The sequence below is a fragment of the Neoarius graeffei genome, chromosome 11 (assembly GCF_027579695.1).
Source record: "Neoarius graeffei isolate fNeoGra1 chromosome 11, fNeoGra1.pri, whole genome shotgun sequence".
Taxonomy (NCBI): Eukaryota; Metazoa; Chordata; class Actinopteri; order Siluriformes; family Ariidae; genus Neoarius; species Neoarius graeffei.
Window position 1 is genome coordinate 15,849,671 of NC_083579.1, and position 23,509 is coordinate 15,873,179.

The 23,509-nt window shown below is 42.3% G+C and overlaps 2 protein-coding genes across 5 annotated transcripts in view; one reads left to right on the plus strand and one right to left on the minus strand.

Moving 5' to 3' along the window:
* The window catches only part of ush2a (Usher syndrome 2A (autosomal recessive, mild)), a 500,620-nt gene extending 491,388 nt beyond the window's left edge, over positions 1 to 9,232 (plus strand). Inside the window, exons 69-72 of the mRNA XM_060934842.1 lie at positions 1,918 to 2,153; positions 5,765 to 5,830; positions 8,089 to 8,298; positions 8,394 to 9,232. Of these exons, the coding sequence (XP_060790825.1) occupies positions 1,918 to 2,153; positions 5,765 to 5,830; positions 8,089 to 8,298; positions 8,394 to 8,483 (602 nt within the window). The 3' untranslated portion in view covers positions 8,484 to 9,232. The remainder of the gene's footprint in view (positions 1 to 1,917; positions 2,154 to 5,764; positions 5,831 to 8,088; positions 8,299 to 8,393) is intronic.
* Positions 9,233 to 18,579: 9,347 nt separating this feature from the next.
* kctd3 (potassium channel tetramerization domain containing 3) overlaps positions 18,580 to 23,509 on the minus strand; it is a 54,008-nt gene continuing 49,078 nt past the window's right edge. For all 4 annotated transcript variants that reach the window (XM_060933492.1, XM_060933490.1, XM_060933491.1 and 1 more), the window contains 4 exons: positions 23,337 to 23,433; positions 22,936 to 23,135; positions 22,700 to 22,838; positions 18,580 to 19,239 (listed from right to left, as the gene is read on the minus strand). In XM_060933492.1, coding sequence (XP_060789475.1) covers positions 18,744 to 19,239; positions 22,700 to 22,838; positions 22,936 to 23,135; positions 23,337 to 23,433 — 932 coding nt within the window. In that variant the 3' untranslated portion in view covers positions 18,580 to 18,743. The remainder of the gene's footprint in view (positions 19,240 to 22,699; positions 22,839 to 22,935; positions 23,136 to 23,336; positions 23,434 to 23,509) is intronic.

Consider the following 23,509-nt stretch of genomic DNA (forward strand, 5'->3'; position numbering starts at 1 on the left):
TGGTTTTCTGCAAGAACTAAGATGGAATGTGAGGTCAAAGACAACAGGCGAAACAATAGTTGAATCCAATAGTGCTGAATGTTACGGTCAGTATAGCTTGATAAAAATCCACAAGTATATCAAGAGACCTGGCAAACTTTCCTCTTTAGACTGTATGCCCAATTTCCATATTCTGAAAGTGTGAGTCTGAATGTGAGAGCTACAAATATGATGCTAAGCTAGCTTCCACATGGACTGAAAGTTTCCCCAACTGATATCGGTCATTATTAGCTGCATTAAAATCTAATCATTTAAAAGTGCACTGTGTAGGATGTAGGGGAATCTATTAGCTGAAATGGCATAGTCACAGTTATGGTTTCCTTAATGTATAATTATCTGTAACTACGAATCGTTGCATTTCCGTAAGCTTCGAACGAGCCCTTCATATCTACATATCGAGTGGGTCCTCTTCCATGGTTGTGCTGCTGTGTTTTTACAGTAGCCCAGAATGGACAAACCAAACACTGAGTCTAGAGAGTGCATTCCCTGTTTCACGTTTTAAACCAAGAAGCCTTTATTCGTCACACGTACACTCAAGCACAGACTTAAGCGCACACTGAAATTTAACCTCTGCATTTAACCCATCTGAAGCAGTGAACGTACACATGCACACGCAAGTGAACAATGACCACATACACATACATACCCAGAGCAGTGGGAAGCTATGCTACAGCGCCCAGGGAGCGGATGTGGGTCAGATTCCCTTGCTCAAGGGCACTTCAGCCCAACCTCAGGCCATGGCTGCCCCATGTTAACCTAACTGCATGTCTCTGGACTGTGTGGGAAACCGAAGCACCAGACACGGGGAGAACATGCAAACTCCACCCAGAAAGACTCCCGTCGGCCACTGGGCTCGAACCCAAAACCTTCTTGCTGTGAGGCGACAGTGTTAACCACGACGCTACCGTGCTGCCCCGTTTTTACAAGTGGCAGATTGAATCCAGGAGCTGGAAAGAAAACGAAGAAAAAGAAAGGAAGGCAAAGAAGTTGTTTTATCTCACAAATTTATCAGAAACCTACCAAAAACAAATGAAATGTTGATCAGTCGCTAAGATAAACCAAAGAAGGGATGACACTGCAGCTCTGCAGACAGATCTAATTGCACCTGAGGCCACCCAAGGTTCTAATACATGCTTGGAAAGGGAGGGAGGGGAATTCAGTTGGTTGCAGTCTGTAAACTCACCACTAGATGTCACTATATCCTACACAGTGCACCTTGAATGTGGACCTGAGTGAAGAGACAAGTGGGGGATTAGTTTTTATGAATGCAAATCTTATCCTGTTCATTTTGCCAATACCCTAATTAATTACAAATGAACATTTCTAAATTTAAGCCCTTTAGATTCCTCCCTGAATAGTCGCTGTGATGTCCTTTTGTATGGTGGCACGGTGGTGTAGTGGTTAGCGCTGTCGCCTCACAGCAAGAAGGTCCTGGGTTTGAGCCCCGTGGCCAGCGAGGGCCTTTCTGTGTGGAGTTTGCATGTCCTCCCCATGTCCGCGTGGGTTTCCTCCGGGTGCTCCGGTTTCCCCCACAGTCCAAAGACATGCAGGTTAGGTTAACTGGTGACTCTAAATTGACCGTAGGTGTGAATGTGAGTGTGAATGGTTGTCTGTGTCTATGTGTCAGCCCTGTGATGACCTGGCGACTTGTCCAGGGTGTACCCCGCCTTTTGCCCGTAGTCAGCTGGGATAGGCTCCAGCTTGCCTGCGACCCTGTAGAACAGGATAAAGCGGCTAGAGATAATGAGATGAGATGTCCTTTCATACTGCACCGTCGTCATTTTTCACTTCCCGATTTGAGAAAACGTCCTGCTTGAATGTAGTACAATTTTATGTATTTTACAGGGGCTCTGAAATAAAATGTTTCTCCCCAAACAGATGATACAGAGCCCACGTCAGGTGGTAAGACTGGCTTGTATGCATCAGGACACAGGTTCTACACGGAGCTGTGGTTCATCTTACTCATGGCCTTCGTGGGTTTGCTGCTCGTGGCAGTGTTGTTGGGTCTGGTGCTGCGCCGAGCCCTCAAAAAGCCATCGTTCGTCAGAGAGAGAGCACCGCTCCAGCCACTGCAGAGCAGAAACCCCAAATACCCACCCGGTGACTCATACCTGGTCAGAGAACACATGTACCACTTAACCTGTGTTTAGTTAGCACTCATTATGCACACACTCTTCCATTCTGCATGCCAGTAAACAAATTTATTTAAATGTCACTTCATTTTATAAGCTTTAAGAAAAAAAAAAACCCAGTTCCTCTGGCTCAGTGTAAGTACAGTTAATGTTTAACTTAAATGTTCAATAGTGTGCAGCGCAGCCTAGTGGCAATAGTCAAATAGGCAACTTTCACCTCTTAGCAGTGCTCATGATGCGATCTAGTTAGCTCATCTGACCATAAGGCCAATGATATGTTGCCATGGCATGGCGTCCGTCATCCGCAATTCAGTTAAATCGTCTCTCCTCCATCAGTTCTCCATGTATTTCTGTTCTGATTGTTTTGTTTGAAAGAACTCATCACTCCGCACAAAACTTGGTCATTGTTTCGTCAAATTTTTTGCTAACAAGTTAGTAACGAGGCCAAATTAACCAATTTTCCAGGCCTCTCACTAGAATTGTATCCCCTTTCTCGTTTCTCATCCAATTTCAGTTCTGATAGATGTTTTGGGTAGATCTTTACAACTTTGTTTATTTTCAGTTAAATTGTGTGGCCTCCCTCGTTCTCAATGGATTCCAGTTCTGATCATTTTGTTTGAAAGAACTAGTCCTTCTGCACAACATTTGGCCATTGTATCGTCAAATTTTTGCTAACAAACTGCTAATTAGATCACCTTAACGAGTTTTGGGACTTTTCACTAGCATTGTATCTCCTCTCGCAGGTCTCACCTGATTCCAGTTCTGGGGTGGGTTTCCCAAAAGCCTCTTAACGCTAAGAGCATCTTAACTAGGAGAGAGAGTGTTCATTGTGATGCTCACTCTTTGTGCTATGATGCTTTTGGGAAACCCATCCCTGATCGATGTTTTGGGTCGATCTTCCCTCAGGGAACAAAACTTGGTCGTTTGTTTGTTGATTTTCCTGTTGTAAACAATTTGATTACTTTCACTTACAGTGGTGCTTGAAAGTTTGTGAACCCTTTAGAATTTTCTAGATTTCTGCATAAATAGGACCTAAAACATCATCAGATTTTCACCCAAGTCCTAAAAGTAGATAAAGAGAACCCAGTTAAACAAATGAGACAAAAATATTATACTTGGTCATTTATTTATTGAGGAAAATGATCCAATATTACATATCTGTGAGTGGGAAAAGTATGTGAACCTCTAGGATTAGCAGTTCGTTTGAAGGTGAAATTAGAGTCAGGTGTTTTCAATCAGTGGGATGACAATCAGGTGTGAGTGGGCACCCTGTTTTATTTAAAGAACAGGGATCTATCAAAGTCTGATCTTCACAATACGTGTTTGTGGAAGTGTATCATGGCATGAACAAAGGAGATTTCAGAGGACCTCAGAAAAAGCATTGTTGATGCTCATCAGGCTGGAAAAGGTTACAAAACTATCTCTAAAGAGTTTGGACTCCACCAATCCACAGTCAGACTGATTGTGTACAAATGGAGGAAATTCAAGACCATTGTTACCCTCCCCAGGAGTGGGCCACCAACAAAGATCACTCCAAGAGCAAGGCGTGCAATAGTCGGCGAGGTCACAAAGGACCCCAGGGTAATGTCTAAGCAACTGAAGGCCTCTCTCACATTGGCTAATATTAATGCTCATGAGTCTACCATCAGGAGAACACTGAACAACAATGGCATGCATGGCAGGGTTGCAAGGAGAAAGCCACCGCTCTCCAAAAAGAACATTGCTGCTCGTCTGCAGTTTGCTAAAGATCACGTGGACAAACCAGAAGGCTATTGGAAAAATGTTTTGTGGACGGATGAGACCAAAATAGAACTTTTTGGTTTAAATGAGAAGCATTATGTTTGGAGAAAGGAAAACACTGCATTCCAGCATAAGAACCTTATCCCATCTGTGAAACATGGTGGTGGTATCATGGTTTGGGCCTGTTTTGCTGCATCTGGGCCAGGACGGCTTGCCATCATTGATGGCACAATGAATTCTGAATTATACCAGCGAATTCTAAAGGAAAATGTCAGGACATCTGCCCATGAACTGAATCTCAAGAGAAGGTGGGTCATGCAGCAAGACAACGACCCTAAGCACACAAGTCGTTCTACCAAAGAATGGTTAAAGAAGAATAAAGTTAATGTTTTGGAATGGCCAAGTCAAAGTCCTGACCTTAATCCAATCGAAATGTTGTGGAAGGACCTGAAGCGAGCAGTTCATGTGAGGAAACCCACCAACATCCCAGAGTTGAAGCTGTTCTGTATGGAGGAATGGGCTAAAATTCCTCCAAGCCAGTGTGCAGGACTGATCAACAGTTACCGCAAACGTTTAGTTGCAGTTATTGCTGCACAAGGGGGTCACACCAGATACTGAAAGCAAAGGTTCACATACTTTTGCCACTCACAGTTCGGTATCACTGGATCATTTTCCTCAATAAATAAATGACCAAGTATAATATTTTTGTCTCATTTGTTTAACTGGGTTCTCGTTATCTACTTTTAGGACTTGTGTGAAAATCTGATGATATTTTAGGTCCTATTTATGCAGAAATATAGAAAATTCTAAAGGGTTCACAAACTTTCAAGCACCACTGTACCTAATGACCAGGTTCAGCTGTGCATTATGAGGAGGCCACACAACTTCTTACATCAGATGGATTAAAAAAAAAAAGACTGACTGCATACTGTTAACTGATATTAGAGTTATAACTCTTAGCACATTTTGAATCATGAATCCTGTACGCACACTGGCCACTTTAATGGGAACACCTGTTCACCTGCTTGTTCATGCAGTTATCAGCCAATCATGTGGCAGCAGCACAGTGAACATCATCATACAGCTTCAGTTCATGTTCACGTCAAACATCAGAATGAAGAAAAAGTGCGATGTCTATAACTTCAACCGTGACATGTCTACTGGTGCTAAATGGGCTGATTCACGTGTTTCAGAAACTGCTGATCTCCTGTCCTGTGATTTTCACACACAGCATTATGTTTAATTTAAAAAAAAGCATCCAGTTGATGAGAGAGTTCAAGAGGAGGGTGGCTCGGTCTGGTTTGAACCTACAGGAAAGCTATGGGAGCTCAAATAATCACTCTTTACAACTGTGGTACACAGAAAAGCATCTCAGAATATACAAAACATTAAACCTTGAGGTGGACGGACTACAAGAGCAGAACACCACGTATTCGTGTCAGTCAAGAACAGGAATTTGAAGCTATAGTGGATTTCGCCTAAACAGGACATGGAGACTGGGAACGTGTGTGATGCTGCTGCCATGTAATTGGCAGAAAGGGGTGATTGTATGAATGAGCTGGGGTAGGTTTTCCTCTTAATGTGCCTGATGAATGGACTGTATGTGTCTACTGCCGCCTTCTCTTTTCATTCCTGCACCATATGACCACAAGAGGGTGCTAGTCTGCAAGGATTTTCTCTTGCTAATGCTGCCAGCTTGTGACAGAAATACAAACAAATGCAAAATCTATGTGAACATGACTTACGTTAACTGCTTGATCGTTTCCCCTTTCTGGAAACGTTAATACTCTTTATCATCTCTGAATGCCTTTCTGTCTTTCTCCTGCTGTTATGGGGCGCTCTGGGTGCTGCAGGGGCCCTGCTCTGAGCTTTGCTCTAACCATGCCTCCACTGCTCTCCTTCAGTCTGATGGAGGACTGGTAAGCACTTATCCTCCGCTTCCTCCCTCTCTCTCTGTCTCCTCACAGTTTGACAATGTGCCGGACTCATCCAGCCGTGTAACCTTAAAGGGCTTTACCATGCACACTGAGGTACAGCATCTGGTTTGCGGAGAGCGGAATGTGTGTTTGGTTGTTTTGGAAGGGGGAAAAAAAAAAGTGTGGCTTTATGATGAAGCAGCATCATATTGTTCCCCCTTTCTAGAATTTTCAGTTTCTATGTCATTTTTTTTCCTTTTGCCTTCTTCCAGATGAAATGCTGCTATGCAGTGAAAGTTTGCACACCTCTACTTGGAAACAAGGACATTTAATGTTTCACAAGATCAGCAAGCATCCCAGCTCGGTCAGAGTTTTAAGTCTTGGGCTGGCTATTTTTTTCATCCCACTGATTTCACTCCTCACACAAACTGTTAGCTTGATTCAACTAGAGTTAGCATTGCTAATTAGAGTAATCAGCTCTGGTATTGGCATAAATAGACCAATCAAATGTTCAAAAGTTAAGTTAACACACTAAATTTGGCTCGTAATGATTTATGAGGATGTTCACGAGTGCCTTCGCTGCCCTTTTTTCTTTGTAATAAGCTCTTATGAGCTCTAAACTCTGTTATTAGCAGTAGTGTTTGTATAGTTAGCTAAAAGCTCCTTTTTTTTCTTAATGAAATAAAAACAACTTTGTGTGTCATGTAAAGTCGGACATTCAGGCAATTTAAATTTTGGAAAATTTTCCATCATGGGAAAGCACTACCAGGGTTTATTCTGGTTTCTTGTCATTAGGTTTTTGCTCACGGGAGAATGATCCGTCTGCGCTGGGCGTCTGCCGAATTGAGCAGCAGGTGGAAGAGCCTCATCTCATCTCATTATCTCTAGCCGCTTTATCCTGTTCTACAGGGTCGCAGGCAAGCTGGAGCCTATCCCAGCTGACTACGGGCGAAAGGCGGGGTACACCCTGGACAAGTCGCCAGGTCATCACAGGGCTGACACATAGACACAGACAACCATTCACACTCACATTCACACCTACGGTCAATTTAGAGTCACCAGTTAACCTAACCTGCATGTCTTTGGACTGTGGGGGAAACCGGAGCACCCGGAGGAAACCCACGCGGACACGGGGAGAACATGCAAACTCCGCACAGAAAGGCCCTCGCCGGCCACGGGGCTCGAACCCGGACCTTCTTGCTGTGAGGCGACAGCGCTAACCACTACACCACCGTACCGCCGTGGAAGAGCCTTTGTGTATAAAAAGCCGACCAAGAAGAGCAACATTCTTCCCGATGTTTTTTTTTCCTCAGCCATTTTCTCACACTTGTTCTGAGCCCCTGGTTTCAAACAAACATTCTACATTTCCAGATTATTTCTACTAGTAAGAACGATATAAAACCAGCTGTTCCACCTGTAGCTGGAAAAAGTTCATTAGAAACGTTAACGTGGGACCTTCAATCTATCGGCGGCGGCACGGCGGTGTAGTGGTTAGCCCTGTCGCTTCACACCAAGAAGGTTCTGGGTTCAAGCCCAGTGGCTGACGGGGGCCTTTCTGTGTGGAGTTTGCATGTTCTCCCCGTGTCTGTGTGGGTTTCCCCTAGAGTAGGTTAACTGGCTACTCTAAATTGTCAAAAAGGAGAAAACGTCTACAATAATCCAGTAGAAGGCAACGGGAAACCACTACTGTGACTCTTCCCGAGAAACTTTGACGGCTGAAGCCGTGAGAGCGGACCTGCCATCAGGCAGAACACTAAAGATTCAATCTATTAAATTAACCACATGGTGCCAGTGAATTAAGATAACGGATTTCAGACTCAGTTGCTGTGACACGTTTCAGTGTTGAAACTCAACCTTTTTTTTTTTTAAATACAGAAACCAACCAGAGGGATGCAAACTTTGGCTTTTAACCTGTCCTTTCTGGTGTTGGCTTGATTGAAGAACTGACCTTGATTGCAAACTGAGCAGCACAGAAGGTTTTGCAAACATGAAACTTACAATCCGGAGGCAAATTCCTGACTGTTTATGGTATAATGGCTTGTTTAGACAAAAAAAAAAAAAAAAAGAAGAAGCAGCGCCTTTTCCTAGAAATGGACCAAAACCTTGCTGTGCTGCTTCGATCTATAGTCAACACTGGTGTTCCTTTAAGTCGCTGACTTTGGTCTCATTTGCATGGTTATAACGTGGCGAGTTTGTTCGTTGTGCTGTGCCTCAGCTACGACAGGAAACAAAAAACAAACATTTTTGTGTGCATTTTTCAGGACCCGACTGATACGAAGCTCGGCGTCAAAAATCGTGGCTACCAGAGAACCGTATCCATGCTGCGTGCTCCCAGTCAGAGCCAGCTTAGCCACGCCTACTCCCAGAATTCCCTGCACCGCAGCATTAGTCAGCTGATTGACACACAGGATAAGAAATCTCTGGCAGGTCTGACATGGGACCCCAAGCACCAGGGCACCGATGGTGGCATGGTGAGATGTGTGCTGATGTGATACAGAGATGTTATGACAGACTGGACTGTCGGTCTTTACATCGTGGTCATCGTGAAACATGTTCTGTTTTGCAGTATGCTGGAGATGACGAGTTTGCAGACTCCCTGAAGGGTTTCGGGTCATCGAAGAAAGAGCATCCAGCATTTACAGACACACACCTGTAGAGCTTTCGCTCTCTCCACCGGTCATTTTGAGACACACACACACAGTAGATTTGGCCCTATTATCAGAAAAAAAGTGAATTATTCTGCTGCTGTTTAGCAGCTTGAACCTTTGCCACGCTGAACTTGGCTTCTACACTGTACGCACAGCTTCACCATTTATTCCTCATGGAATTTTTATTCCTCATACCACCCCTTTAAGAATTAGAGACGCATTAGAAATACACCTTTAATGTATAAGGCACCTACCTCTTTCAGTAGCTCTGTGTGCATCTGAAGACTTCTTGCTTCTCTTCTTGCTTCCTAATGAGGAAACCGTAACTCGTATTATTTTAAATGCAGCGTTTCTCTTAGCGTAAGAGGCTGAACCTCAGCATGGTACTGAACATACACCAGTATATAAAAGTAACACAGTGAACAATTCCTGTCTTTATGTCTTAAGTAGTTTTAACAAGTACAACTTTGTTCACAGACCTGATAAATCCATCAGCGAGGATCAGAAAATACAAAACATTCCTCCTCCAGCAGGGTCTACCGTCAATCCTTCAGTTCATATCAGGAAAAGTTACATCCCTATTCATCTGGATTTAAACGTTATCTTGGCCAATTTGTCTTTAAGCCTGGAAGACAGCTCCAGAATTATGGAGAATGGAAAAGAAATCATTTGATTTGGAATTAAATTATTTAATATGATTTAAAGCTAGACTGCCTTTCAGATTTTTCAAGTGTAGGTCATGAAAAGAATTTTCCCCGACACCCAATTACTTTTGTTTAGTGGACTGAAAGCAACTGAATTCAAATCACAGACTTCAAATTTATTTGTTTGGTGTTTTTTTAATATAAAAATTAATGAATGAATTTAAGGCCACATGGCCCTAAATTCTCCGCTATTTTTTCCTGCTTCACCATGACCCAATTCAAGATCCTACGTCATGCATGACATGGTGGTGGGCTTTCCCTGATCGCTCAAGGGGATACAAATTTGAAACAGGAGAGAAAAATGGAGTGTGCGAATGAAACGTGAAAGACCGACTACAGTAACGGAAAGCGAGAAGAAAAGACGTTATGTTATATCCGAAGGAAAGGAAAACGCAGGACCAAACTAATAAATATCGGCGCTCAGCGAGTACCTCGGTGTGATCAGCTGTTCATTTAGCGACAGAATGATGGAACTGTCAGTGCACAGTCAAAGATAAACCTGTGCATGCACACGTACATCCTCTGTTTGCTAGGGAATCCCCTCAAATTAAATAACTTCCCAGCCACAGACTGGCCTGATATTTTGTGAGATATTACAGAATTAAACGTACATCACAATGACCAAATTTCATAGGGAACTAAATTTCACCAATTTTATGAAATCGGAAGGCCGTCTAGCTTTAAATTATTAAATTGAAACTTAAATTATTCAAAAATTCCCACTCAAACAACCGGGGGAAGTATTTTTTAATAATTAACAGAATTTTCTCTTATAAGAAATTAAGTATTTAAGAAAATATATACGTTTTGGGTTTCTGACTCCTGATTAAGCTTAGAACTTTTGAGACAGATATACGCAGTGCCCATAGAAAATCATCATCATCATCATACATTTTTGAAATTCAAAGTTGCTTTACTTATAAATTCAGATGTCTAGCAGAGGGATGCAGGTTTACCCCCACAACATAATGTTACCACCACCATGCTTCACAGTAGACATGGTGTATTATCGGTGGTGTGTTGTGTTTATAGTTCAGTCCAGAAAGGTCAGTTATGGTCTCCTCTGACCAAAGAACCTTTACATCATGGCATCAGAATGTACACGTTTGTGTAAAGCTTGTGAGATCAGTGCCAGCCGTAAAGACTTGCTGTTGGGTTCTTGGTAGCGTCTCTGATTGACGTCCTCCTGGCTTGGTCGTACAGTTCGGACGGACCGAGTTCGGCAAGGTGTTGGTGGTGCCGTGCGCTTTCTACATCAACCCGTACTCAGAGGAAAAGTTAAGCTAAAGCCTTGGTGAATTCTTTGCAGTATGACTGATAACCACTAGTAGTAGAATCTTCAAGAAAGAGCTGGTTTTATTCTGAAATAATCAAAACCAGTTGGTCAGGTTGAGCAGTTAACCTGGTGTTTGACTGGTTGCACTCAAGTAAGTTTATAAAGCGCGAACTGGTTTGAGCGTTTCAGAAACTGCTGATCTCCTGGGGTTTTCACACGCAGCAATCTCTAGAGTTTATAGAGAATGGTGCGAAAAACAAAAAAACACTGAGTGAGTGAGGGAGCGACAGTTCCGTGGGTGGAAACAAACGCCTTGTTGATAAGAGAGGTCAGAGGAAAATGGCCAGAGTCAATGGTTTGAGCTTTTTTGCCAGAAAGGATATAGTAAATCACTCTTTACAAACGTGGTGAGCAGAAAAGCATCTCAGCATGCAACAACACACTGAGTTCCACTCCTGCATCCAAGAACAGATCTTAGAATCAGCACTGAGTTCCGATTAAAATGGACTGGGAGTGTTTATACAGCTTTAAAAAGAAGAAAAAAGTTTTCACAGGGTTTGATGATTTTCTATAGGCACGGTTTATGTAGTCGTTAATAAACTATTGACTCGTCAGGATTTTAACAAACCATCGCGCGCTGCTCGTCTTCTTCCCCACATCCATTAATCCAGCGCCGTCTGGGTCTCGGAAGTCATTTCTGATCCTGTATGTGTGTATTTATAGGACGCTAGTAAGGGAAAATATCGCTCGTGTGACTCTGTGAGTACTAGATAGAGCAATATACACTAACAGAAATAATTGTGACAATGCCAACCAAACAGTAAGTATTGTATTACATGCTGTCTTTATAATGTTCGACGTGAATTTTAGATGCATAGGGGTCATTTTAAACCTGTATTATATATTCTATTCTTATTATAGCAATATAGCGATCCTAAGAGTAACATCCCGCTCCATGCTCCTGTAACAGCAATCATCAAATATGTCCGTTTGCTCTTTTATGAGATTTGTAAAGAGAATATCAGTATTATTTATTGAGTAATTTATATATGCATTTTTTTTTTTGTACAAATAAGCGTGTACTTTCACATTAAATGTCAGGTAGTGATGTATTCGAAGGAAAGATTTACATGCGTCAAATTGTGTTGGTAAACATGCTGTATTAAAATCATGACTGAATGCATTCTTAGATTTTGTCATTTCTTTATTGTCAGCAAAAGTACAAAGGTGTGCACGGATTTTAAGCCAGTCTTGTACCTTGATTAGTATTACACTTCACTTCCTCCTGAACTCCTTTGACTAAAATACTGGATCTTTCCGCTTTCACGCAGCCATGCCTCACTCGCTGGCCTTGTTTTATTAATAATAATAATAATAATAATAATAAATTTTATTAACTCCGCGATCAATCAAGTGCAGAATATAACCTGGATACACCGATAGCCTTGAACACCTTTGTTATAGCAGCCATAAGCTTTTATACATCAATAGTATTAGTAAATTTAAACCGTGAAACAAGAATATATAATTTGTCAGTCAGTCAGTCAGTCCAGGAGGTTAATACAGAGTCATGATGTACTGTATAGCTGCTAATCCCAGGAAAGTGTAGTTATACATTAAAGAAAAAAAAAAAAACGCTCACTCGCTCACTCTTTAGTAACCAAGTTAGGTTGATGATACACGGGGCAACTTTTTGGGCAATGTTGCCGAGCAATGTTGCTGGGCAATTGCGTTTTGACTCTTTTCTATTGAGATTGGGCAACATTGTTTCTTTCTGAATGGTTTTGATAATCTCTGGCAACTTTTTGAGATAAGCCAATCAGAACGCGAGTATCGAGTCATGTGACCTCCGGTGAGGTTCGGATCAGAAATTTCAAACAAATATGGCGGCCGCTCAGTGTCAGTGGAGTGAAGAGATGGAGAGACTCCTCATCTGTTTTTACGGCGGTAAGTTGTTATTTTAATATTCTATATGGAGGAATTTACCTCACCAAAGCTCTAAAAAACAACTGACAGCTTGATTAAATGGTCACAGCAAAAATTAAGACCTCGATTTTTTTTTAGCTAACTGTAAACTGCCGTTGCTAACTGTTGTTGCCCATTGTTAGTTGCCCTGAAAAGTTGCCCTGTGTCTCACCTAGTTGCCCGTTGCCAGCAACATTGCTCGGCAACATTGCCCAAAAAGTTGCCCCGTGTATCATCAACCTTAGGCTTGTTACAGTGGCGCTTGAAAGTTTGTGAACCCTTTAGAATTTTCTATATTTCTGCATAAATATGACCTAAAACATCATCAGATTTTCACACAAGTCCTAAAAGTAGATAAAGAGAACCCAGTTAAACAAATGAGACAAAAATATTACACTTGGTCATTTATTTATTGTGGAAAATTATCCAATATTACATATCTGTGAGTGGCAAAAGTATGTGAACCTCAAGGATTAGCAGTTAATTTGAAGGTGAAATTAGAGTCAGGTGTTTTCAATCAATGGGATGACAATCAGGTGTGAGTGGGCACCGTTTTATTTAAAGAACAGGGATCTATCAAAGTCTGAGCTTCACAACACATGTTTGTGGAAGTGTATCATGGCACGAACAAAGGAGATTTCTGAGGACCTCAGAAAAAGTGTTGTTGATGCTCATCAGGCTGGAAAAGGTGACAAAACCATCTCTAAAGAGTTTGGACTCCACCAATCCACAGTCAGACAGATTGTGTACAAATGGAGGAAATTCAAGACCATTGTTACCCTCTCCAGGAGTGGTCGACCAACAAAAATCACTCCAAGAGCAAGGCGTGTAATAGTCAGAGAGGTCACAAAGGACCCCAGGGTAACTTCTAAGCAACTGAAGACCTCTCTCACATTGGCTAATGTTAATGTTCCTGAGTCTACCATCAGGAGAACACTGAACAACAATGGTTTGCATGGCAGGGTTGCAAGGAGAAAGCCACTGCTCTCCAAAAAGAACACTGCTGCTCATCTGCAGTTTGCTAAAGATCACGTGGACAAACCAGAAGGCTGTTGGAAAAATGTTTTGTGGATGGATGAGACCAAAATAGAACTTTTTGGTTTAAATGAGAAGCGTTATGTTTGGAGAAAGGAAAACACTACATTCCAGCATAAGAACCTTATCCCATCTGTGAAACATGGTGGTGGTAGTATCATGGTTTGGGCCTGTTTTGCTGCATCTGGGCCAGGACGGCTTGCCATCATTGATAGAACAATGAATTCTGAATTATACCAGCAAATTCTAAAGGAAAATGTCAGGACATCTGTCCATGTACTGAATCTCAAGAGAAGGTGGGCCATGCAGCAAGACAACGACCCAAAGCACACAAGTCGTTCTACCAGAGAATGGTTAAAGAAGAATAAAGTGAATGTTTTGGAGTGGCCAAGTCAAAGTCCTGACCTTAATCCAATTGAAATGTTGTGGAAGGACCTGAAGCGAGCAAACCCACCAACATCCCAGAGTTGAAGCTGTTCTGTACGGAGGAATGGGCTAAAATTCCTCCAAGCCGGTGTGCAGGACTGATCAACAGTTACCGGAAACATTTAGTTGCAGTTATTGCTGCACAAGGGGGTCACACCAGATAATGAAAGCAAAGGTTCACATACTTTTGCCACTCACAGATATGTAATATTGGATCATTTTCCTCAATAAATAAATGACCAAGTATAATATTTTTGTCTTATTTGTTTAACTGGGTTCTCTTTATCTACTTTTAGGACTTGTGTGAAAATCTGATGATGTTTTAGGTCATATTTATGCAGAAATATAGAAAATTCTAAAGGGTTCACAAACTTTCAAGCACCACTGTATGTCCAAGTAAAGTACGATATTGCGATCGTTACACAGCAACTGCTTGAAATCACAGATGGAAAACGATGCTGTGTTAATCTGGACTGTTAGGAGGTTTTCATTATTAGACCATGTTAAAATATCAGTGATGCTCATGAAGGAACGAAAACTCCGAAGATTTTTTTCCCCCACCAATAATACAGCGCGTTTCAAAACATTTGATATCATTTCACAATCTAATAACTTTGCCATGTCTTGTTCAATTGACCTCGAGTTTTAACAGCATGTCTGGAAACAGGTCAAAATTTTATGATTTTATCTTTTTAGGTACAGAAATGCCATTCACTGGAAAAGAAAAGGCGTTTCATGCGTTCGAGTACGCTCAAACAAGACCGTGCAGCGTGCATTTATGACCGAATCCTCTAAAAATGCATTGTTACCAAAGACATGCTGCAGCGTGTTCGGCAGGACCTGAACTACCGACTTGATGTGCGCCGGGTCTTGGGCGGCGCGCGTATTGAAAATTTGTGAAAATCAGTCATGGAATTCGCATATCTTTTGAATTTCTTGTTCACATTTTGAGGAATAAATCTCGACATTAAGCCTGTTCGGTTTCATCTGCCTCGACTATGTAGTTTCCGGGATATTTACATCTCAAATATCACATTTTTTGAAACACCCTGTACGTACAACAGGCCATGTGAGGGGGAAGAAGGGTGAAAAAGGAAGGGAAAAAAAAAAAGGAGCATTATAACGATATTAACCGTATTCACCCGGACCCTAACATGTCCTTCCTGCCTGTAAATAACCAACAATTCATTTACAAAACACTAATAACCCAGTTCTGCATATACTCAACATTTCTTTAACTTGAAACAGGTCCAGTGGGCATTAAAGACTTTTAATAAATCCTTCTTTATATTTTTTTTAAACGCAAATCGTGTAAAATACGTATCTTAATAATATCAAGCTCTGCGTAATGGCTTACGAGTAAAAGTATTTATCATACGCCACGTCAATAGTTATATCCTGTACAAGAAGTCACTCTTCGAGTTAAAGCTGTAAACATAGCTGGGGGATGACAGCGCTTTCTTTCAACAAGTTTAATTAGCTTAAAGTGCCATTCCACCATTGGATGTATTCTTTGGCATAAAATACAATATATTTTGACAACATATATAAATGGTGGCGGCACGGTGGTGTAGTGGTTAGCGCTGTCGCCTCACAGCAAGAAGGTCCTGGGTTCGAGCCCCGGGGCCGGCGAGGGCCTTTCTGTGTGGAGTTTGCATGTTCTCCCTGTGTCCGCGTGGGTTTCCTCCGGGTGCTCCGGTTTCCCCCACAGTCCAAAGACATGCAGGTTAGATTAACCTAAATTGAGCGTAGGTGTGAATGTGAGTGTGAATGGTTGTCTGTGTCTATGTGTCGGCCCTGTGATGACCTGGCGACTTGTCCAGGGTGTACCCCGCCTTTCGCCCGTAGTCAGCTGGGATAGGCTCCAGCTTGCCTGCGACCCTGTAGAAGGATAAAGCGGCTAGAGATAATGAGATGAGATGAGATATAAATGGTATCACTAGATAGAGAAATCTTTTAGCTTCAAAATGATATATCAAACATAATTTTTTGACAACGACAAGTATATTAATTTTGCGACCAAAGTCACCTACCCTTTTAATTTCCGCGCGTGATGTCATCGGCAGGTTCCCCTTCTTGTGTACCATGTGACGTGGCACATATTATCAGCAACGGCGGATAGAACGCGATAAAAATAATACCAATAAATCTAGCTAACTGAAAGATTAACTCAAAATTTTTCGCAATTTTTTTGGCCCCCATATACGAGGAGAAATGACTCTCTCACTTTGGGGGTTTCCTGGTCTAAAAATAGACCGACACGTGGTACACAAGAAGGGGAACCTGGCAATGACATCACGTTTCACTACCGCGCGGAAATTAAAAGGGTAGGTGACTTTGGTCGCAAAATTAATATACTTGTCGTTGTCAAAAAATTATGTTTGATATATCATTTTGAAGCTAAAAGATTTCTCTGTCTAGTCATGTTGTCATAAAATATATTGTATTTTATGCCAAAGAATACATCCAATGGTGGAATGGCACTTTAACAGTTGTTTCTGAATAGCTCTATCTATCTATCCATCCATCTTTCGATAGAGAGGAAAAAAAAAAAGAGAGAGAGCTTACTTCAAACACAGTTGTAAGTGCAAATACAATTAGGGTTATATTCTGTATCCTTATTCCCTCCCCCCACAACATATGCATATTACAGCCATATAACATTACCACGTTCCCGATTCATATGTACACTTTAACAGGTTCTGATTTAACGAGTACCGATTGCAAAAAAAGAAAGAAAGCATGTTTTTAGACCGTGTGTAAACCTCATGAGTAAATATGCTGTGGCGGAGTTTAATATTCTAATAAACCCAACCCCTTAGAGCTCTGTATCCCCGTGCTGATAGCCTTCCAGCAGTGCAAAATTAAACGCATAACCTTCCAGTCCTCCTGCATCAGTCTGGTTTGTTTAATGCATCTCCACCTCATTCAAAAGTCTCAGTAACCGTGGAAACAGGGTTTGGTAGTGCACCAAGGTAAGTTAGCCTGTTTCACTGAACATGATCCCTCTTTGTGAAACTATCCACGGAAAAGAACTGCAATAAGCTCACATTTTGATTGAAAAAGGCACCTGCAATAGATTTGAGATTATTCCCTTCGTTAAATGTGAAAAAGAGCAAAATAAAGTGCGGCTGCTTTACAGAGAAGAAGAAGAAGAAGAAGAAGGGAACCCACTGAAAGAGTGAGTTCACTGTAGTGATGTGGGACTTTTGTCTCCAGTCTTTGTGTTTTAGCCCTGTAGCATTTCACCTGTACAGGGGTTCGAATATTAACGGACACTAAAGTGCTTCAGAACTGGAGAAGTTTGTAGTACAACCCCGATTCCAAAAAAGTTGGGACAAAGTACAAATTGTAAATAAAAACAGAATGCAATAATTTACAAATCTCAAAAACTGATATTGTATTCATAATAGAACACAGACAACATATCAAATGTCGAAAGTGAGACATTCTGAAATTTCATGCCAAATATTGGCTCATTTGAAACTTCATGACAGCAACACATCTCAAAAAAGTTGGGACAGGGGCAATAAGAGGCTGGAAAAGTTAAAGGTACAAAAAAGGAACAGCTGGAGGACCAAATTGCAACTCATTAGGTCAATTGGCAATAGGTCATTAACATGACTGGGTATAAAAAGAGCATCTTGGAGTGGCAGCGGCTCTCAGAAGTAAAGATGGGAAGAGGATCACCAATCCCCCTAATTCTGCACCGACAAATAGTGCAGCAATATCAGAAAGGAGTTCGACAGTGTAAAATTGCAAAGAGTTTGAACATATCATCATCTACAGTGCATAATATCATCAAAAGATTCAGAGAATCTGGAAGAATCTCTGTGCGTAAGGGTCAAGGCCGGAAAACCATACTGGGTGCCCGTGATCTTCGGGCCCTTAGACGGCACTGCATCACATACAGGCATGCTTCTGCATTGGAAATCACAAAATGGGCTCAGGAATATTTCCAGAGAACATTATCTGTGAACACAATTCACCGTGCCATCCGCCATTGCCAGCTAAAACTCTATAGTTCAAAGAAGAAGCCATATCTAAAGCATGGGCAGCTTACACATCTGGAAAGACACCATCAATGCTGAAAGGTATATCCAGGTTCTAGAGCAACATATGCTCCCATCCAGACGACGTCTCTTTCAGGGAAGACCTTGCATTTTCCAACATGACAATGCCAAACCACATACTGCATCAATTACAGCATCATGGCTGCGTAGAAGAAGGGTCCGGGTACTGAACTGGCCAGCCTGCAGTCCAGATCTTTCACCCATAGAAAACATTTGGCGCATCATAAAACGGAAGATACGACAAAAAAGACCTAAGACAGTTGAGCAACTAGAATCCTACATTAGACAAGAATGGGTTAACATTCCTATCCCTAAACTTGAGCAACTTTTCTCCTCAGTCCCCAGACGTTTACAGACTGTTGTAAAGAGAAAAGGGGATGTCTCACAGTGGTAAACATGGCCTTGTCCCAACTTTTTTGAGACGTGTTGTTGTCATGAAATTTAAAATCACCTAATTTTTCTCTTTAAATGATACATTTTCTCAGTTTAAACATTTGATATGTCATCTATGTTCTATTCTGAATAAAATATGGAATTTTGAAACTTCCACATCATTGCATTCCGTTTTTATTTACAATTTGTACTTTGTCCCAACTTTTTTGGAATCGGGGTTGTATACAGCATATTAAATATTCATTCACTAACCTGCTGCTTTAGACCTGCATCTCCGTCGACGCTTTTCTCAGCAGAGACACTCCTTCATGGTTATGGATATGGTAATACTGCTTCAGTATGTATTTTAGTACATATATACACACACGCGCACACGCGCACACACACACACGAGCATCACTCACTCATGTCCAGGCCCCTGCGGTGCCGTGGGGAAGTGGACGCTTTAGTGGGAGAGGGCGAGGCAGTGCTAGAGGAGTCGCTGCCTCCTGCCTCACTCCCTACAGACCCTGCAGAGCTCAGCTGAGGGACAGGAGGTGCCCTCTTCCGTCCCAGGAAGTTCCCGTCGAGCGCTCCTCTCCTCCTACTCTCCGCGGTCCCTTCGTCAGAGGAGTGCGCCCTGCAGCGAGGGTCTCTGGGGCTGTCTGCAGTGCTCGCTGGACTCTCAGAGCTCCTCTTGTCTGCGGTGTCTCCGTTGCTGTCGTCGTCGGTGCCGCTGCAGTGCCCGCCGTGCTCCCTCAGGACTTTGGCCAGGTTGAACGTGTGGAAGTCTGGATAGCTACTGAAGCTCTCGGTGCGCCGGGCGCGAGCCAGCAGCGGGCTCTCTCGGTATGGACGCACGGCGCCGTATGTGGCGCTCTCAGCCAAGAGCTCTTGGGCCTGCAGCTGGAGACTGAAGGAAAGAACGTTATACTCGGGTGTATCCTGTCATTTTAACCCAATTACTAGCATGCAGGTATTCGTCCCTCAGGACGAACTTATTGTAAGTGCTCCTCAGGCGAGTCTAACGGCGTCTAACGTTTTGTGCAACAAACTCACTCTGGTGAAAAGCTGCGTTCAATACAACACCACGTTTTCCTCATTTGCATATTATTCTGCGAGTCTAGTAGAACCACATACCATCATTTTAAATTGTCTTCTATATTTACACTACTGTATACAGTGGGGCAAAAAAGTATTTAGTCAGCCACCAATTGTGCAAGTTCTCCCACTTAAAAAGATGAGAGAGGCCTGTAATTTTCATCATAGGTATACCTCAACTATGAGAGACAGAATGGGGGGAAAGAATCCAGGAAATCACATTGTAGGATTTTTAATGAATTAATTAATTGGTAAATTCCTCGGTAAAATAAGTATTTGGTCACCTACAAACAAGCAAGATTTCTGGCTCTCTCAGACCTGTAACAACTTCTTTAAGAGGCTCCTCTGTCCTCCACTCGTTACCTGTATTAATGGCACCTGTTTGAACTCGTTATCAGTATAAAAGACACCTGTCCACAACCTCAAACAGTCACACTCCAAACTCCACTATGGCCAAAACCAAAGAGCTGTCAAAGGACACCAGAAACAAAATTGTAGACCTGCACCAGGCTGGGAAGACTGAATCTGCAATAAGTAAGCAGCTTGGTGTGAAGAAATCAACTGTGGGAGCAATTATTAGAAAATGGAAGACATACAAGACCACTGATAATTTCCCTCGATCTGGGGCTCCATGCAAGATCTCACCCCGTGGGGTCAAAATGATCACAAGAACGGTGAGCAAAAATCCCAGAACCACACGGGGGGACCTAGTGAATGACCTGCAGAGAGCTGGGACCAAAGTAACAAAGGCTACCACCAGTAACACACTATGCCGCCAGGGACTCAAATCCTGCAGTGCCAGACGTGTCCCCCTGCTTAAGCCAGTACATGTTCAGGCCCGTCTGAAGTTTGCTGGAGAGCATTTGGATGATCCAGAAGAGGATTGGGAGAATGTCATATGGTCAGATGAAACCAAAATAGAACTTTTTGGTAAAAACTCAACTTGTCGTGTTTTGGAGGAGAAAGAATGCTGAGTTGCATCCAAAGAACACCATACCTACTGTGAAGCATGGGGGTGGAAACATCATGCTTTGGGGCTGTTTTTCTGCAAAGGGACCAGGACGACTGATCCGTGTAAAGGAAAGAATGAATGGGGCCATGTATGGTGAGATTTTGAGTGAAAACCTCCTTCCATCAGCAAGGGCATTGAAGATGAAACGTGGCTGGGTCTTTCAGCATGACAATGATCCCAAACACACCGCCCAGGCAACGAAGGAGTGGCTTTGTAAGAAGCATTTCAAGGTCCTGGAGTGGCCTAGCCAGTCTCCAGATCTCAACCCCATAGAAAATCTTTGGAGGGAGTTGAAAGTCCGTGTTGCCCAGCGACAGCCCCAAAACATCACTGCTCTAGAGGAGATCTGCATGGAGGAATGGGCCAAAATACCAGCAACAGTGTGTGAAAACCTTGTGAAGACTTACAGAAAATGTTTGACCTCTGTCATTGCCAACAAAGGGTATATAACAAAGTATTGAGATGAACTTTTGTTATTGACCAAATACTTATTTTCCACCATAATTAGCAAATAAATTCTTTAAAAATCAGACAATGTGATTTTCTGGATTTTTTTTTCTCATTCTGTCTCTCATAGTTGAAGTGTACCTATGATGAAAATTACAGGCCTCTCTTAGGGCTGTGCCGATAGACGATGCCATCGTCCATCGACGATGGTGGTCATCCATCACGATGGAGAGCCACCATCGTGATACCACGCCCCCTCCTGTCATAAACATGCATATACGGTATCATCTGGGCCTATTTAACCTAAAAAGTTAGTTTTTTGTTAGTTTAGTTAGTTTTGTTTAATATATATATATATATATATATATATATATATATATATATAAATACATAATTATATAAATCATTATAAAGTAATATCCTATTACCGCTTGTTCACGTAGGCTATGGTGCAGGGACGTGCTAGTGAACATAACATGGTTACACAAATACAGTATGCTACTAATAATAAATTTCGACTTCATTTTTTAGCCTACACTATACTTTTAATGTAAAATTTGTCATGTTGTTCAAACAAATAGCCACTATTAACGACTTCAGTCGGGAAATATTGCACCTTATCAAACGGCGGTGAAGCGCAGACTTCGGCAGAAGTCAAATAACTTTAATCTGGTAAATAGGCCTACTTTCAGACACAAAATGGTCCACTCTAAACCATAATGTCAAACCAAATGGAAGAATGAAGGTGATTCTGATAAATGTAAAGACAGTAAAAAAAAAAATTAAATCATGATTTTAAAAGCTGGTGCAATAATTCAAACACTAATAAATTGGGAAAATTAGCGCGTTCAAGTGCGCACTAAAGGCCGAAACGCATCTTCAATTGATATGGTGTAAATAAACAATGAGTAATAGCTTAAGTGTAGTTTCTTCTCATAGTTTGAATACTAGTCTTTCATTGTTAGAGCAGATTAATATCTTACCGTGATCAGTGAGTGCTCGGGGAGGTTCATTTCTACCTGCGCTTTGCGCAGCTCATTTCTCCGAAGCCAGCTGTGCGCAAACGCAGTGTTGACTGCTCGGCAAACTCCAAACGCTCGGTCTGTACTGGCCCTCTGTTGCGCAAGCGAGTTGGTTATGGCCAGGTTCAAATTGTGCCCAAAACAACTTAACCACGGCCATTTCAATTGCCTGATGGCTGTGACAATATTCGCCCCGTTGTTATACAGGCGATCTTTTTCTCCTCTATTTTCCATTCGGCAAGTGTCTCGCGCAATGCGTCTTCTAAATTGTCCGCTGAATGTGTCTCTGGCATGAAACTCGTCTGCAGGCATTTGGACTGCATTGCCCACTCTCGGTCCACATAATGTACGGTAGCTGACATATAGGGCATCATGTTGCAGCTGGACCACATATCCGTTGTCAAGGCCAAATATTCCACATCACCTAGCACTTTTTTTTTTCCCTTTACGTGCCAAAGCCTCGGATGAGTATCTAATACTTTTAATAATAATAATATATTTAATAACGTGGTATTAAAATCCCCCCCGCACACGATATCATCGTCCATCACGATGTTTGCACTGTAAATATCGTCGATGCCAATTAAGGGGGCATCGCACAGCCCTAGCCTCTCTCATCTTTTTAAGTGGGAGAACTTGCACAATTGGTGACTGACTAAATACTTTTTTGCCCCAATGTATATCCACACACACACACACACACAGGTGATTTCATTTGTCTATTAAAGCGGCTCTCAGCGAGTATTTCCCTGCATCTGAAACATCTGTGCTATGGTTGCAGGGAGTCTGACCTGGAGCAGGACTCTCGGAGTCGGCTGTGGTGCAGCACTGAAGGGGCGGGACTAATGTTGGGTGTGGCACAGCGTGATGTACTCAGATCACACTGATCAAGCAGCTTTAGAAGCTCCTCCTCTGTCGGCCCGCCCACTTCTTGAAGAGAGAGAGAGAAAAAAATAATAATAATTAAATCTGTTCTAAAGGCAACCAAGTAGAGCAAATGAACTGATATTTTTATACTGTGTCGCACCAACGTCACGTTTGCTTTTGCCGTCGTTCTTGTTGGCCGTGTCCATGGCTGTGGTTAGATCCCACATCTGGATGCTGCCGTTCGCATGGCCAGTGAAGAGGTAACGCCGTGGCCGGGAGCCCATACGACTGGAGCCTTCACACTCGCGCACCGTGAAACACGTGATGGTGGTGCCGTCCACTGCCTGAACCTCACAGATCCTTCAGGTGAATAAATAAAGCTTGATTAATCATTTATCAACGTTGTATAAAAACGAGTGCAGGTTTGAGCACCTGGAGTGACGTCAGAACGAATTCATAAAACTGATTCGGGTGTAAATGGTGAACCGGTTTCATTTGCGTGGTTCTTTATTTCCGTTCCATATGCATACCAGGTGCGCGACAATTTTCTTCTGCACGTACCTCTTCCCAGTGGAGGAGAGACGCACAAAGAGTTTGTTGGTTATAGGAATGACTTTCTGAATGAAGACTTGTTGGTCGTCTCGCTCTCCAAACGGGCCTGTAGGGAAATAATCAATGCTATGTGGTGCTGTGTATACACTGGGTTTCCTCTGGTTTATATCGAGGATGGTCGT